This window comes from Anguilla anguilla, chromosome 1 (genome assembly GCF_013347855.1).
Source record: "Anguilla anguilla isolate fAngAng1 chromosome 1, fAngAng1.pri, whole genome shotgun sequence".
Classification (NCBI taxonomy): domain Eukaryota; kingdom Metazoa; phylum Chordata; class Actinopteri; order Anguilliformes; family Anguillidae; genus Anguilla; species Anguilla anguilla.
Genome location: NC_049201.1, coordinates 87808984 through 87825776, shown reverse-complemented (window position 1 = coordinate 87825776; position 16793 = coordinate 87808984). Strand labels below are relative to the sequence as shown.

The 16793-nt window shown below is 44.7% G+C and overlaps 1 protein-coding gene and 1 long non-coding RNA gene across 2 annotated transcripts; one reads left to right on the top strand and one right to left on the bottom strand.

Moving 5' to 3' along the window:
• Window positions 1–1043: 1043 nt before the first annotated feature.
• On the bottom strand, window positions 1044–5283 carry plaat1l (phospholipase A and acyltransferase 1-like). Its single transcript, XM_035406064.1, has 4 exons — window positions 5133–5283; window positions 4081–4210; window positions 2619–2872; window positions 1044–1873 (listed from the first exon to the last, which is right to left on the bottom strand). Exons 1-4 carry the CDS (start codon window positions 5139–5141, stop codon window positions 1808–1810), a joined length of 459 nt encoding a protein of 152 aa, XP_035261955.1. The 5' UTR covers window positions 5142–5283; the 3' UTR covers window positions 1044–1807.
• An 8509-nt stretch (window positions 5284–13792) lies between these two features.
• Window positions 13793–15756, top strand: LOC118230992. Its single transcript, XR_004765984.1, has 3 exons — window positions 13793–13868; window positions 14453–14598; window positions 15676–15756. It is a non-coding gene; the product is annotated as an uncharacterized LOC118230992 (long non-coding RNA).
• The last annotated feature ends 1037 nt before the right edge of the window (window positions 15757–16793 follow it).

Here is a 16793-nt window from a genome sequence, read left to right as displayed (position 1 = left end):
ACACACTACACACACACTCACACACACACACAGACACACACTCACACGCATGCACACACAGACACGCACACAAACACACGCACACACACACACGAAGACAGACATGCACACAGACACACAGAAACACATGCACGCACACACACACACGCGCTCACATATACACACACAGACACACACACATGCACATACACACACGCTCAAACACACACAGACACACGCGCACACACATGCACACACACACGCTCACACACAGACACACAGAAACACACACACAACACAAATTCCAACAAAACGCATTCCAATCATTTTTGGCAGTTGCATGTGTGGATTTCTTCAGATCAAAGAGCAGCCACAGCTCCTTTCACAGCTCCTGTTTAAGCTGCAGCGTTAGATTATCAGCATTTAAATAAAATGTAAGCTTTCTCAGCCATTTCATTCTTCTTTGCAAAAAAAGTTTATGTGCAGAAAAATGCTGATATTATTAAATGGCCAACTATTTCCCATCTGAAACACAGTAGACATTCACTATTGTGAAATATGGGCTGCAATTTCCAAGTGTAGCTAATTAAGATTGTATTGTCCAATCATTTCCAGCTTGTTACTACCCTCTAGGGGCCAAAGATGTTGGATTCCAATACGTATGTCTGAAACCCATGTGTTCCTGAGACGATGAGCATCACAAACAGAGCTCTAGAGGCCAGAGAGAATGTAACATGTATTCCCAACTGAATTCCTTGTGGTCAGAGCATAAAGGAAGACATGACTCAGTGCATTTAACACAACAAACACGATTATTAAAGTACTTTTTTTCCAAAAGGGTAAAAGAATGAACATGGACAGAAGTATCATTGAGGAAGATAAACACATTCCAACAGCAAAAATCTGTGTCATACAACAGCCAAGGACATGTTATTGTCCCAGCTAACAGATTTGGAATGACTCTTCAACAACTGTAGAGAGAGAAATACAGAAAAATCCATACACATTCAGACAGAATGCAGAAGGTGGAGAAGAACTGTAACAACAGGAAACAGAGTTACCTCTGTGCCATCAGTTGAAGCTTTTTTATTTTTGCTTTGGTTTCATCAGGGGGCTCCAGTACTGGTGCTCATAACAGACACATGCGCAATGCAGGGCTGCTGTGGTGGTGTCACTGCTTTGGGTGGTATCTATGTGTGAATATATAAACTCATAATGCATTGCTGCTTCCTGTTCCTCAGGTCAGCTATGTGAATGTGAATCTGGACATTTTGTCAGGGTTTTCGGGGAAATGGACCCAAATTCAAAATGCAAAAAGAACTCAGGAGGTGTCAAAAAGGAAAATTCACACAAAGAATTTAATTACAAAAAAACTCAGGAACAAACAAAGTGGCCACGAGGGGCAAAACCATGAAAACTCAAAAATTCCTCAATAACGAAAACAGTAGAACTTCTCTAAATACAAGAAACACAGATCAGAACATCGGCAGGGCAAGAATGCACACAGAAACACAGGCAGAAACACAAGGAACCAGCACCCGAGTCAGGGGAACAAAGAACTTAAATAGACAGGCAACTAATAAGACACAGGTGAGCACAATACACAATCAAACCAGACAGGGAAGGGATAAGGAGACGCGAACAGAAACAATGATTGAATAATTGAAAACAATGATACAATTAACACCGGGGAAACTAAAGAGGGAGCGAACAGAAATACAAACTGAAGTTCCGCCATTTGGCGGCCCAAAAAGGAAAAACAGAAAGCATTAGCACAGTAACTTCCACACAAAAATAATATGTTAGAGACTCTTTCTTCTACTGCTGCTTACAGTTTCTTCTTTTCAAAGAGCTCTTTCCAAGTTGGGTAAATCTGGCCATAGATCTTTTCAATCTGCAAAGGAAAGCATACATATTTATTAATTTATTATAACTTAGGATAAATGTAGCAATAGTGACAATGAAATAATGAAAATTATGAAATTATGCACAAAATTATATCGAGACAAATATGAAGTGATTAATTCAAATTAATTCTGATTATTATACCTCAAGTAAATTATTACGTCATTATTCTCCTTGTGAAAGAACTATATTCATTTTAATTGAAAATTATTTAGACTCATGGAGTATCCACTTCAGATGAATTATGTTTCAATTATGTTTCAAAACTGACATTGCAGCCAAGAATGATATTATAATATGCTACTTTATTTCAATCATTTTAAAATGTTTTAATTTGTTTTTCTAAATATATGAATATTGAATATGACTAGATTCATAATAAACATGCAGTTGTGTATACATATATGTATATGTGTGTATGTGCATGTATTTGAGTAGGCCTATGCTTGTGTGTGTGTCTGTGCATGTATTTGAGTATGCTTGTGTGTGTGTGCATGTATGTGAGGAGGTTTGTGTGAGTAGGTGTGTGTGTGTATGTGTGTGTGTGTGTGTGTGTGTGTGTGAGTGTGTGTAGTGTGTGTGTGTGTGTGTGTGTGTGTGTAGTATGTGTGTGTGTGTGTGTGAGTGTGTGTGTCTGTGTGTGTGTGTGTGTGTGTGTAGTATGTGTGTGTGTGTGTGTGCGTGTGTGTGTGCGTGTGTATGTCTGTGTGTGTGTGTGTGTGTGTGTGTGTTACCTGTACAGATTTCTTCAGGCCGTAGCGGTATAGGGTGGCCTGATGTTCACAGTTGTGGAACAGGATGTCATAGGTGAATGTTTTTCCCACGGCTTCGTCAATCTCGGGTTTCACCAGAGTGTAGAAATCCCGCGGAGCGTGTGTGCCATCCAGGTAGTTGCTGACTTTGTAATGTTTCCCCACCAGCTCTACCGGTTCCACCTTCACTGAGGACTTCATGGCCCGGCCAAACAGAAGCAACCTGGCATCTGAGTCTGAGAAGAAAAACATACCTCGCAACTGAGTCTGAGACACACACACCTCACATCTGAGTCTGAGACACACACACCTCACATCTGAGTCTGAGACACACACACCTCACATCTTAGTCTGAGGCACACACACCTCACATCTGAGTCTGAGACACACACACACCTCACATCTGAGTCTGAGACACACACACACCTCACATCTGAGTCTGAGAATAGACACACACCTCACATCTGAGTCTGAGAATAGACACACACACCTCACATCTGAGTCTGAGAAGAGACACACACACCTCACATCTGAGTCTGAGAAGAGACACACACACCTCACATCTGAGTCTGAGAAGAGACACACACACTCCTGAAAGGTTCAGTAAAACCACCCACAGGTGTGGAGATCAAACATACATGTTTCATTATGTACAGAATTTACTTACATCGTCAATTTTACCAAAACCATTGATTTTACTCAAACTGTTGCTTTACTTATGCCATTGATTTTACTTAAAACATCAAACTTACCTAAACCATTGATTTTATGTAAATGATCAATCTTACTTAGACCTACTTAATGTACACTATACAATAAAGCAAAATTGATGTTGTAAGTTATTTATGTGATTAATGGTGTAAATCATGTTTGGGTACATTATTAATGTGATTAGGGGGTAGGATGCATTATTATTGTGATTAAAAATTGTTTAAGCTACATTGTTAATGTACATTAATGCCATTTTGGATAAATTGTGCATTAAACGTTATCCAAAATAATGTTATAACCAACAGTATTAGCTTAATCTGAGATGACAAAGAAAGTTAAGTCTCTCCTTCAGAAGTTCCTGCTTCAAAGGCTGTGCATAACAGAGAGGACATGCAAATATGTGAAAGAGGAACACAAGCAAACTATTTTAAAGTATCATGCAGAGACAGAAGCTCCCTAGACCTTCACACGAGAGTTGCTGGGTGGGTCATCCTGTCAAAGCACTGTTGCTGCACATGGAGGGAGGAGCTACAGCCAGCTGTGCCCGTCACCGGCAGCTCCCCTGGCGCTAGCCTCCACCAGAGGGGGGTGTGGGGGTTATAGAGGGGTGTGGGCGGGGCAGAGAGGGGTGAGGGGCATGGGGGGGTGTGTGGGGGGGTAGGTACAGAGAGCTGACGGGGTAACTGTATGAGTGGGTAAAGGGTGTAGACCCATCGAAGCGAGTGGTTCCTACCTCGTGAGGTCAGGTGAGCCACATAGGAAACTCCGTCTCTCTCTCCATAATAGACCCCAAAGTGGGAGAAATGCTTATTTCGGGGAAACTCCACAATGTCTCCAGGGTAGAGCTGAGGCTGGGAACTACGCTGAAACACAGAGAGAGGGGACATCATTCTCAGACGCACACACAGAGGGAACATCATTCACAGACGCACACATGGAGAGAGGGGACATCATTCTCAGACGCACACACAGAGGGTATATCATTCTCAGACGCACAGAGAGAGAGGGGACATCATTCTCAGAGGCACACATAGGGAAAGGGGACATCATTTTCAGATGCACACACACACAGAGGGGACATCATTCTCAGATGCACACACAGAGAGAGGGGACATTCTTCTCAGATGCACACATAGAGAGAGGGGATATCATTCTGAGACGCACACACAAAGGGGACATAATTCTTAGATGCACAGAGAGAGAGGAGACATCATTCTCAGATGCACACACAGAGGGGAAATCATTTCGAGATGCACATACAAAGTGAGGGGACATTGTTCTGTGGTGCACATTTTAGCTCAAATTAGTCTATTGAATGTGATGAAACATTGGGAAATGAATGATAATAGCTTAAAGTAAGAGCAATGATTCCAGTGAATCCCCCGGCCCTCAGTCCTTCACCTTTAGAGATCACAGAGCGTGTGATGCAGAATCGGGATCCAGAACCTGTTCATCTTTGCCATAATCTATCATCTTTCTACCCCTGTGTAAAAACTCCATGCTTAAGCACACAAAAAACGCAGCCCCATTCCTTGCTCAATATCCCTATTAAAGCCAGTCCAGAGCTCAGACAAAGAGCTCGGTTCCATGTCCTCGCCTGCTGCTCCACGCTGTTTCCAGCACCTTTAATATCAACATTTCATTTTTCATTATTTTCTGCTCCTAGAATCAATTTGTTATCAATTTGGCCACTGAAATCCAGCCCATCTTATGTTTTCTTCTGTTTATATGGAACACTGGAATACAGGAGTACAGATTCACCAAAAACAGAAAGTGCAGTCTTACCTGGCCCATGTGGTCTGTGTTGTTCAGTAAGCTGGTGAGATATAGTCTATGTTGTTCAGTAAGCTGGTGAGATGTGGTCTGTGTTGTTCTGGTGAAGAGGTGTAAGTGCTGGTGAGGCAGCAGTGTCACTACGAGGACATCCCCAGCCACACCCTCTCTAAAAGCCAGATGTGCTTTTAATCAGCTCATTTACATACTGTTCTGATGCAACCCCCCACCCCCAGACACACACAGCAACCCTCTCTTTCACACACACACACACACTCACTCCCACACACAAATAAACACATACACACACACTCTCTCTCACTCTCAGACACACACAAATGCAGACACACACACACACACACACGCTCTCTCTCTCTCACACACATACATGCACGCACACACACACACACACGTACACACACATGCACAGACACACACACACGCATGCACACACACACGCTCACACACTCACGCACACGCACGCGCACGCACACGCACACGCACACACACATACACACATGCACACTCACACACACACACACACACACTGTCATGCTTCACTGCTGCATTTATTTCTTATCTCACTTTCTCAGAACAATCCTTCGGCACTCCCACCCTGTAATCAGGATGATTACAACACACCCCTCAAAACTATACACCTCTAACTCTAAACACTACAATCAAAACCCCCCCAAAACTATACACCGCTAACTCTAAACACTAGATTCAACACCCCCCCAAAACTAAACACCTCTAACTTTAAACACTACATTCAACACACCCCTCAAAACTATACACCTCTAACTCTAGACACTACATTCAACACCCCCCCAAAACTATACACCTCTATCTCTAAACACTACATTCAACACACCCCTCAAAACTATACACCTCTAACTCTAAACACTACATTCAACACACCCCTCAAAACTATACACCTCTAACTCTAAACACTGCATTCAACACCCCCCAAAACTATACACCTCTAACTCTAAACACTACATTCAACACACCCCTCAAAACTATACACCTCTAACTCAAAACACTACAATCAACACACCCCTCGAAACTATACACCTCTAACTCTAAACACTACATTCAACACACCCCCTCAAAACTATACACCTCTAACTCTAAACACTACAATCAACACACCCCTCAAAACTATACACCTAACTCTAAACACTACAATCAACACATCCCTCAAAACTATACACCTCTAGCTTGAAACACTACATTCAACACCCCCCCAAACCTATACAGCTCTAACTCTAAACACTACAATCAACATACCCCTGAAACTAAACACCTTCATTCTAAACACTATAATCAACATACCCCCCATTTAACACTACACACATGTACAATCACATGCCTGTAACACTACACATGTGAAACTACAAGTCAGTAACACTACACACACATGAAACTACACAACTGTAACACTACAAATATGAAACTACATGCCAGTAACACTACACACACGAAACTACACGCCTGTAACAGTACACACGTGAAACTACAAGCCTGTAACAGAAATGCATTATATTGTTATAAACTGTATTGTGATATTCTCGGTAGGACAGGAAGGTTCAGAGTTAAGATGTTCAGTTCAGGACTGTCTCTCAGAGGACTCTGCATATCTCTTCTGCTTTCTGACAGGAAGCACCTGTTTATGACCTGTGTGTGTGTGTGTGACTGAGTGTGTGTATGAGTGTGTGCATGTGAGGGTGTGTGTGTGAGAGAGTGTGAGTGTGTGTGTGTGTGTGCATGTGAGGGTGTGTGTGTGTGTGCATGTCTTTGTGTGTGTGTGTGTGTGCATGTGAGGGTGTGTGTGTGTGTGTGCATATGAGGGTGTGTGCATGTGAGAGTGTGTGTGTGTGTGTGAGTGTATGTGGATGTGAGGGTGTGTGTGTGTGAGTGTGTGTCTATGTGAGGGTGCGTGTGTGTGTGTGTGTGAGGGTGTGTGTGGACCATTTGTTAGGCTTAGGATGATGACAGGATGGCATTGTCTTGTGTTTAGCTTGGTTAGGTTTGGGTTAGGGTGGGAGGGTCATGGCTGCGGTTGGGTTCTGTGTGACATGGTATGTTGCTCTCTGTGCCTTTATCCTTTATCTGTGCCGTTACATAGGCAGCAGTATTTACCTGTCCCAAAGCTCATTATGTAAATCTGTACTGTCTGAGCCACACAGTGTCCACATGTGTGTGCTGCATTTCCGCTTCTGCTACGACTTCATCATATTATGCATAGTTGAATGAAATTTGAATTAATGAAATTTTATTTGTATAGCACCTTTCCATTGTCAGCGTCACAGGGTGCTTCACAGATCATTAAAAACAATTAGCATAACCCCGTTATGGCACACACAATACAGCAACACACTACACAATTACATCACTGAAATGTCTGTCTGTACAAAAAGATTTTCAAAGGCCATTTAAAACAGTGCACAGTGATTACCAATCTAATATCCCAGGGAAGACTACTCCCAAGCCAAGGAGGTGCAGTGCCAAAAGCTCAGTTACCCCTGGTTTTAAATGCCCTGAGTCCTAACCTGAACCCTAAACCCTGGTCACATGACCTGAGAGTCCCACCCATAAGATATGGGTACGGAAGTTCAGAAACATCAGAGGGAGCTCAACCAAGAAGTGCCATGAAGCGATTAGTAATATTTTAATATTTTATCTATCCTGTGTTTCACTGGTAGCCAGTGACCAATAATAATCCATTCTGGATGAAACAAAAACATATATAACTGATTCAAGTTCTTGATGAGTGACAACCAACTCTAATTTATAAATATTACTAAGATGATAAAAATCCTAAATAATGATATATAGATCAAACATGATTCCTAAATTCCTTAAAGATCTTACATGAGTAGCTAGTGAACCGAGGCTCAACTGTTCCTTGGATGTCATGCTATCTGGGCCAATAACAAGAATTTCAGTTTCCTTGCAGTTTAGCTGAAGAAAAATTCTAGCCATATAAGCCTTAATGGCAGTCAGCAGTCTTGCAGTACGGTACACCTGTCTGTCTTATTAGGTTTAAAAGGGATGTACAGTTGAGTATGTCTGCATAGCAACGATAAGAGACATATTTGAGGCTTTTAATAACTTGACCAAGGGAAGCATATAAATAGCGAATGAGATGGGCCCAAGACTTAAGCCCTGTGGAACACCACATGAAAATATTGGCATTAATGCAAACATTGCTGGCTATGTGAGAAGGAACTGGAAATAGTTTGTTTCTGAGATTTCTTCCCTTTGGGGAGTTTTCTTTCCACTGTAAAAATGAGTGTTTTTCTCCCCACTGGGCAGTTTTTAGCTCGCTTGCTTTTTGGGGGTTCGGGTGCGGTTCCTTCCCAATTTTCCTTCTGCTCTCTGTGACATAAGACTTTCTGTCAGGTCACTACAGTGCTATACCAAAATGTTGATTTGATTTGTCACGCACAGACACAAACACCAACTCCCAACCCTGTGCACACACACACACAATAAATACATACAGCACACCACCTCAAACTAACCCCACAGTATACCATCTCACCCATGAAGCATAACCATTTTTTGTTACTGTAACTATATTCAATGCAATGGTAGGTGTTTGATGACCACTGTAGATACAAACTGTTATTGTTATAATTCCGAATTATGAAAACACAACAATCTAAGAATCTCAGGAGAACATAAAGTATCTCTGCAATATAATAATGCTCACAGAAAAACACACTCAGACACTGGCAGCACACACACACTTACACACTCACACATCGGCAGTACACACACACACACACACACACACACACACATCAGCAGCACACACACACACACACACTCACACATCGGCAGCACACACACACACACATTGGCAGTACACACACTCTCACACACACACTCAAACACTGGCAGCACACACACACACACTCTCACACACATACACTCAAACACTGGCAGCAAACACACACACACACTCTCACACACACACTCAAACACTGGCAGCACACACACACACACACACACTCACATGGGCAGCACACACACACACACTCTCACGCACACACACACACACACACACACACATCGGCAGCACACACACACACACTCTCACGCACACACACACACACTCACAGATTGGCAGTACACACACTCTCACACACACACACTCAAACACTGGCAGCACACACACACACACACAAGCTCAAACACAATATCTGAAATGAAGGTTAGTGTCACTATACAAACAACTGAAAGGGGTTTGTGACTGAGTGCTCTAATCTTTATTTGCACTGACACGGCAGACCTACAGCAGATGGGACTCCTTCTGGGCGGATCGTTGGAAGCTCACCTGTCACATGGCCACAGGTGGTCGCTGACCGGTCTCCATGGCAGCTGGTGCAATCCCGTCCCATCCTGACCTCGGCTGCCTTCTGTGGGAATCTGGAAAACTGCTCCCATTTTCCACAGTCCTGGATCTTCAGGAATACACCCTGTTCACTTAACAGGAAGGATTTTTAGTCTTTTACCTTCACTAATCTCTATGGTTGCAAAGTGAACCTACAAGTGGAGTCTAGCCATCAAAGTTTTATATATGCTATTAGACAGACAGACAGACAGACGGGGGCCCTAATGGAACTGCAGACACACAGAGAGACAGACAGACAGACCGACACAGTGCCCTTAGAGGACTGCAGATAAGAGAGAAATGCAGTTTTATGTACATTGTGAATCAGAAGAGGCCAGACACTTTTGGTGTGTGACTGTTCCTCTTCAGCGGCTGTTCTCTGCTCAGCTAATGACCTTTCACCTTTATTTGCCGGTCTGTCACAATGTTGGGCTCTCATCCAGAACTCCCGTATCAACCTCCCACCAGCAACTGGCAACACACACATGCACGCATGCGTGCACGCAGGCACACACACTCATACACACACACATGCTCTCTCTCACACACATACAGACAGACACCACACACACAGGCACACATTCTCTCTCAGACACTCGCACACACGCACACACACACACATGCTCAAGCACACACACACACACACACACACGCTCCAGCACACACACACACATGTTCAAGCACACATACACACACATGCTAAAGCACGCACACACACACACACACACACACACGCCCAAGCACACACACACTCTAAGTTGCTTTATTAGCCGGACATGTCAATAGCAATCTATAAATTATAAATATACAGGGGAATAATTACAGAGGCATAACACCACAATAAATATAAGACAATAATACGCACACACACACGCTTATAAACAAACACACTTACACACATACACTCTTTACCTCTTTTCTCATACACACATTCATTCTCTCTCTCACACACACAGAGTCATTAAGGACTCAGCAGTTCTACTGTTACTGCTGTATGTAATTATATTACTGTGTATCACTCTAGCTCCTGAGAAACTGCTTTGGAGTTTCCGTTCTATGCTATGGTTTATTCTGTCCAATGCTATTTCAGTCTAAACAGGAAGAAACTGAAATAAGAACTGTCTCAAACTGATACTTAGAAAAGCTTAAGCTCAAGCAACAAATGAGTGTGTCATTGGAGAGCAGTTAATAGTGTCTGTGTGCCAGCTCCTAGGTGATTTTAAAAATAGACTAGCTCTTCCTTGGCTTTGGAAACAATTGCGTAAAAAAGTTAGCCTAGCTTAGTGTCAGGCAAGCTGATACCTATTGTGCAACACTCCCAAAGTAGAGAGCCAAGCCCTGATGCAGCTTCAGCCAAACACATTCAGAAAACACATTCTTTATACTTTCAGATTCATTTTGAAATATATTATGATAATCAGTAAGAGCAGTTCCGTGGGTGTGGGTGTGTGAGAGTGTTTGTGAGGTGGTATGAATGTGCTGTGTGTGAGCGTGTGTGTGAGTATGTGTGTGTGTGTGTGTGCATGTGCTGTGTGTGTGTGTGTGTGTGTGGGGAGAGGTTCTGAATTCTGCTCTAACAGCTGTATCAGTTTAGCTAGCGGCTGGCTGAGCTTCCCTAGGCTGTTGAAGGAGGAATGGAGTGGAGCTCTGAAATAGCTGGAAGGGTTGGGTTTCGGGATAAGCCTGTGTGTGTGTGTGTGTGTGCTTGCGTGTGAGTGCATGTGTGCGTGTGTGTGTGTGTGTGTGTGAGTGCGTGTGTGTGTGTGTGTGTGAGTGCGTGTGTATGTGTGTGTGTGTGTGCGTGCATGTGAGTGCACGTGTGTGTGTGTGTGTGTGTGAGTGCATGTGTGTGTGTGTGTGTGTGTGTGGGATAAGCCAGTCTTACTGCAGCTTTCTATGAATGGGGCCCCAGACCCCTACACAAGGCTGCCTGCCCTGCCCTGTCCCAGCCTGATTTTAGAACACAGGTGTTGACCTTAAACAACAAGAACAGCTTCTGCCATTCCTGAACACTACCGCTGAACACTGCTGTACACTGCTGAACACATGCAGGCCGCTCACTGAGGCTTTTCTAATGAGATGACATCATCACAGGTTTATTTCCTCACCAGGGAGAGACTGTATGAAAGCATGTGTAAGCGTGTCCTCAGCCTTTAGAACTTCTGCAGTAGCCACAATTACAATGAGTGATTAAAGACCCTAGTGTGTATGTGTGTGTGTGTGTGTGTGAGAGAGAGAGAGAGTGTATATCCATGTGAGTGTGTGTGAGAGAGAGAGAGAGTGTATATCCATGTGAGTGTGTGTGTGTGTGTGTGTGTGAGAGAGAGAGAGAGTGTGTATATCCATGTGAGTGTGTGTGTGAGTGTGTGTGTGTATGTGAGTGTGTATATCCATGTGAGTGTGTGTGTGTGTGTGTGTGAGTATGAGTGTGTGTGGTGGTGTGTTTGTGTGTGAGTGTGGGTGTGTGTTTGTGTGTGTGAGTGTGAGAGTGTGTGTGGGTGTTTGTGTGTGTGAGTGTGAGAGTGTGTGTGAGCAGAGCATTTACAGCATGATTATGGACCCACATGTGTGTGTGTGTGAGAGAGAGTGTGTGTGTGTGTATGAGAGTCTGTGTGTGTGTGAGAGTGTGGGTGTGTGTTTGTGTGTGTGAGTATGAGAGTGTGTGTGGGTGTTTGTGTGTGTGTGTGTGAGAGTGTGTGTGGGTGTGTGTTTGTCTGTGTGTGTGAGTGTGAAAGTGTGTGTGTGTGTATATCCATGTGAGTGTGTGTGCGAGAGTGTGAAAGTGTGTGTGAGCAGAGCATTTACAGCATGATTATGGACCCATATGTGTGTGAGAGAGAGAGAGTGTGTGTGTGTGTTGAGTGTGAGAGCGTGTGTGTGTGTGTGTATGTGTGTGTGTGGGTGTATCCTCCTGAAACCCGACAAAGAAAGGTTGAATATTTACATTTTTTTGACATGATAGCAGTATCATGGATGACAAAAACACACTGCAGTGAAAATGCAGGTGTGCAGGTTTCAGCATGCAGCAGACTGCGGCCTCCTAGGATTAAGACCAGAGACCCAGCTGCCCTGCAGGGGAACACATACGTATTAAACTGAGTTGTTGGGACTTTGTTATATTGGAACATTTCTTTCATGAATATTCCTGAATGACTGAATAAATTATTACTTTAACATCAATGGAAAGCCAGTCATGGCAGAATGACAGAAATTGGTACACAGTACATCGTTTGTTTTCAAACGTTGCATTTTCTCTAATATGTAACACAAAACAAGTATTTCTCTCCCTCTGAAAACAGAAAATTGGGCTTTAATGTTGAATTATCCCCCCATGAATGAAACTCAAAGTATATCTTTCCAGACATACTGAACTTAAGAGAAAACATTTATTCACATCTCAAAAGTATTTTATGAACGCTGAGCAGAAATAGCAGAAAAACTGAGCAGAGAATAAACATATTTATGTGTGGCTCGTCGCTGAAATAAAGAACTGCTGACGCGTTCCGGAAAGGTCCGTCATGTTGAGCACCCTTCTCAGCTGTGCTAATAAAATGCTCCCCACAGCTGCTCCCTCCGTCCTCTGCTGCTTTTTTCGGGAGCCCCTGGCATTCTCGGGGGTGGGGAGAGGGGTGTAGGGTGTCCGGGGCACAGGGGGAACAGCTGAGAGGTGTGATTTCACAGGCTGGCGTGCCCTGTCATGGGGCTGATTGGACGGGACAGGAGGTCCAGGCGAGTCCCAGGCTTCTAAAGGACACCAGCAGGTGGCAGGCCCGTGGCTAGAAAAGGCCTGCCCTGGACTCAGTCCAGCAGCCCACCGGCAGGGACAAGCAGGAGCTCCTCAGAGCACCACCAGCAGCCCACCGCCGAGCACAACCAGGAGCTCCACCGCCGAGCACAACCAGGAGCTCCACCACCGAGCACAACCAGGAGCTCCACCGCCGAGCACAACCAGAAGCTCCACCGCCGAGCGCAACCAGAAGCTCCACCGCTGAGCACAACCAGGAGCTCCACCGTCGAACACAACCAGGAGCTCCACCGTCAAACACAACCAGGAGCTCCACTGCTGAGCACAACCAGAAGCTCCACCGCTGAGCACAACCAGAAGCGCCACAGAGAACAGGGAGCAGGCGCTGGACTGAGGAGCTCCAGGCTCCCCTTTACCAGAAAGGAGCTCCAGGATCCGGCCTGCCTTCTGCGCTCGGGCTGCAGGTAAAATGTGTGGTTTTACGGGTTGATCCGATCCCTCCAGGCCAGGACGTCACTGCTCTCATTCCGAGGGCCGTGAGAGATCTGGTATTTAATCTGGCCGTAAAGATTAAATGGATTCACTTTTAAATCTACTGGTGAGTACTTCAATGTTCTGTTCACAGCAGATGTTATGGTATTTAATACTTTTAAAGTACTTAAACTACAATTGCAGCTGTAATATTATTGGGATGGCTCAGTTTACAGGAATATTAATGATAAATTCATACTAAAATGCATGTTTTCCATGACTAACGCAGCTATGTCCATACAGACTGTGGCCATTTTGCTGTTAAAATCATTTTGGTTTTGATAGTGCTGTGACTGATGTATATATTTCATATCATATCAACATTTCAATCAAGAAATAGTGAAAAAAGTGAATGACCTCTCCGGGGGTCAGTAAGCTCAGGGACATAAGATAGGGGGGGGGGAGAGGGAGAGAGAGAGGCTGAGAGAGAGAGAGAGAGAGAGAGAGAAAGAGAGAGGGGGGGAAAGAGATTGAAAGAAGGAGGGAGTGCCAGATGAAACTTGTTCCTGCGTCTCTTTGATCAGATGTGCGGTTTGTGGCTGTAAGAGCTCCACATATAATTCAGTGAAAATGAGGAAAGTAAAGGCATAGTAAGACACCAACGTGAGGCTGTAACATGAGGATGTCTGGAGGTGTGTTTGCTTTGGACAGGAAACATTCCAGGGGCAAATCGACACCCTTGCCTTCACTGGAAGTAAGCCCTGTGCCCGCCTCCTGCCCCGCCCCCACCACCTCACATGATAGCAGTGGAACACAACAAGGGAGAAGAACCAGGACAGGAAGAACCACTCATCAAGGTGCAGTGACATCCCCCCCTCCCCCCAACCCCTGACTTCCACACCACACCCTAACACTGGGAGTGCTATTATCTGACTGTTCAGTCTTTACCCAGTATGTTTCTGCATTTAACTGCCTGCTACACACTGCACTCTGAGGACAAGTTTCTCATAACTTCTCATAACACACAGGTGGAGTTAGAGCACCAGCATTATACACAGGTGGAGTTAGAGCACCAGCATTATACACAGGTGGAGTTAGAGCACCAGCATTATACACAGGTGGAGTTAGACCACCAGCATTATACACAGGTGGAGTTAGACCACCAGCATTATACACAGGTGGAGGTAGAGCACCAGCATTATACACAGGTGGAGTTAGACCACCAGCATTATACACAGGTGGAGGTAGACCACCAGCATTATACACAGGTGGAGGTAGAGCACCAGCCATCTAAGTGGGTTGAATGACAGCATGGGGCTAATGACTCAGTTACATGATGCTGCTCTTTCTCTGGAATGTGAGAGACATCACCTTCGTTCTCTGGAACTTGAGCGACATCACCTTCGTTCTCTGGAACGCGAGAGACCAAACTGTTGCCCTCTGGGGCTACATGCTTCCTTATATTCCCATATGAATCACTATCAGATATGGAATGTAAGGAAGTGTGTGGTTTTGGAAGGTCCTGGTCACCATGGCGATGTCCTGATGGGTATGCAGAAGGGGCGGAGCTTCACTCTGATGGGCACCATTACAGAAGCAATGCTGACACCGGTGTGCTGCGGAGTCTGAGGGGAAATGACCTTCCCTCGACAGACAAGCCCACACTTCCAGCTCTCTCTGTCCACTGCAATACTGCTGCAACAATCACACACATTCATCAAACAAAATGTCTGCTTGTGCAACAAAGATGGCTGTTTGTGTAACAAAGATTGCTGTTTGTAATCATACAAAGGCATGCGTGTTTTACCTGGACAACAAAGGGAATTTCACTTTGAGAAAGACCATGGAGGACAGAACTGCTCTCAAATGAGAGATTTATATCTGCAGCATAACATTAAACCAGCTCTGTGGGGTCTCTCTTCTCCATCCTGCAGGTACAGGTAAGCCCCACCCCTCCGGCTAAGAGAAGCAGCACGTCCTGCTGTGGCTGGTAAAACGGAACCAAGTCAGGTGTTTCTGCGAGGTTTGGTCCCCTTCAACCAGCTACTGCACCGTGAAATCAGCCAGCAAGACTGCACATCAACCAGCTCCTGCACCATGCAATCAGCCAGCAAGACCGCGCACCAACCAGCTCCTGCACCATGCAATCAGCCAGCAAGACCGCACACCAAACAGCTACTGCACCATGCAATCAGCCAGCAAGACCACACAACCAGCTACCCGAACATCAAATCAGACAGCAGGCCCACCCTGCCTTATGTTAAGTGTCCCAGTGCATACGAGAGCTTCAGCATTCAAGCTCACCTGTAGGTGGAGTTTTACCTGTGCAGCAGAGCCCAAGCCTCAGGTCCTGTTTCTCTTTCATTCCCAGCGTCTGCTGGATGTGGCCCTCACGGCCCCTGGCAGACTGCAGGGCCCACAAGGCCTTTCCATTACAACTACCAAACACAAGCCTGGCTCTGCTTTCCATTACAACTACCAAACACAAGTCTGGCTCTGCTTTCCATTACAACTACCAAACACAAGCCTGGCTCTGCTTTCCATTACAACTACCAAACACAAGCCTGGCTCTGCTTTCCATTACAACTACCAAACAAAAGTCGGGCTCCGCTTTCCACAAAAACTACCAAACACAAGCCTGGCTCTGCTTTCCATTACAACTACCGAACACAAGCCAGGTTCTAGGTTCTACTCTTATGAAGTTGTGCTTTTTGCTTCAGTTGTTTCTTGCTCATTTTAAATGTTGCTGTAGAGCTGTTATGACTCACAAATGTCCAAATGAGAGCCCTGTTGGGCCTTGCAGGCTCCAATCTCTGAAAAATAAAACAACCAACGGAACTTTATCTGTGAATGATTTTTTCCTGTATTTGACACAAACTGTAATTTCTGTGTGTGTGGGGGGGGGGGGGGGGGGGGGGGATATACCCCGGACAGGTCCCATCACAGGGAACACACATCATTCACTTACACACTCATACATGAATGTAATGTAATACATACTTGTCGATTTTCTCCAATTATTCTCTAGTTAGCCTAACCTATCTTTGAAGTG

What these genes read in the sequence shown, in the direction of transcription:
- plaat1l (XM_035406064.1), bottom strand. An exon ending in GGCTCACCTGACCTCACGAG is followed by an intron (nt 2,873 to 4,080) that starts GTAGGAACCACT and finishes TTTTCTTCTCAG; the next exon opens with ACTCAGATGCCAGGTTGCTT. An exon ending in GCCTGAAGAAATCTGTACAG is followed by an intron (nt 1,874 to 2,618) that starts GTAACACACACA and finishes TTTCCTTTGCAG; the next exon opens with ATTGAAAAGATCTATGGCCA.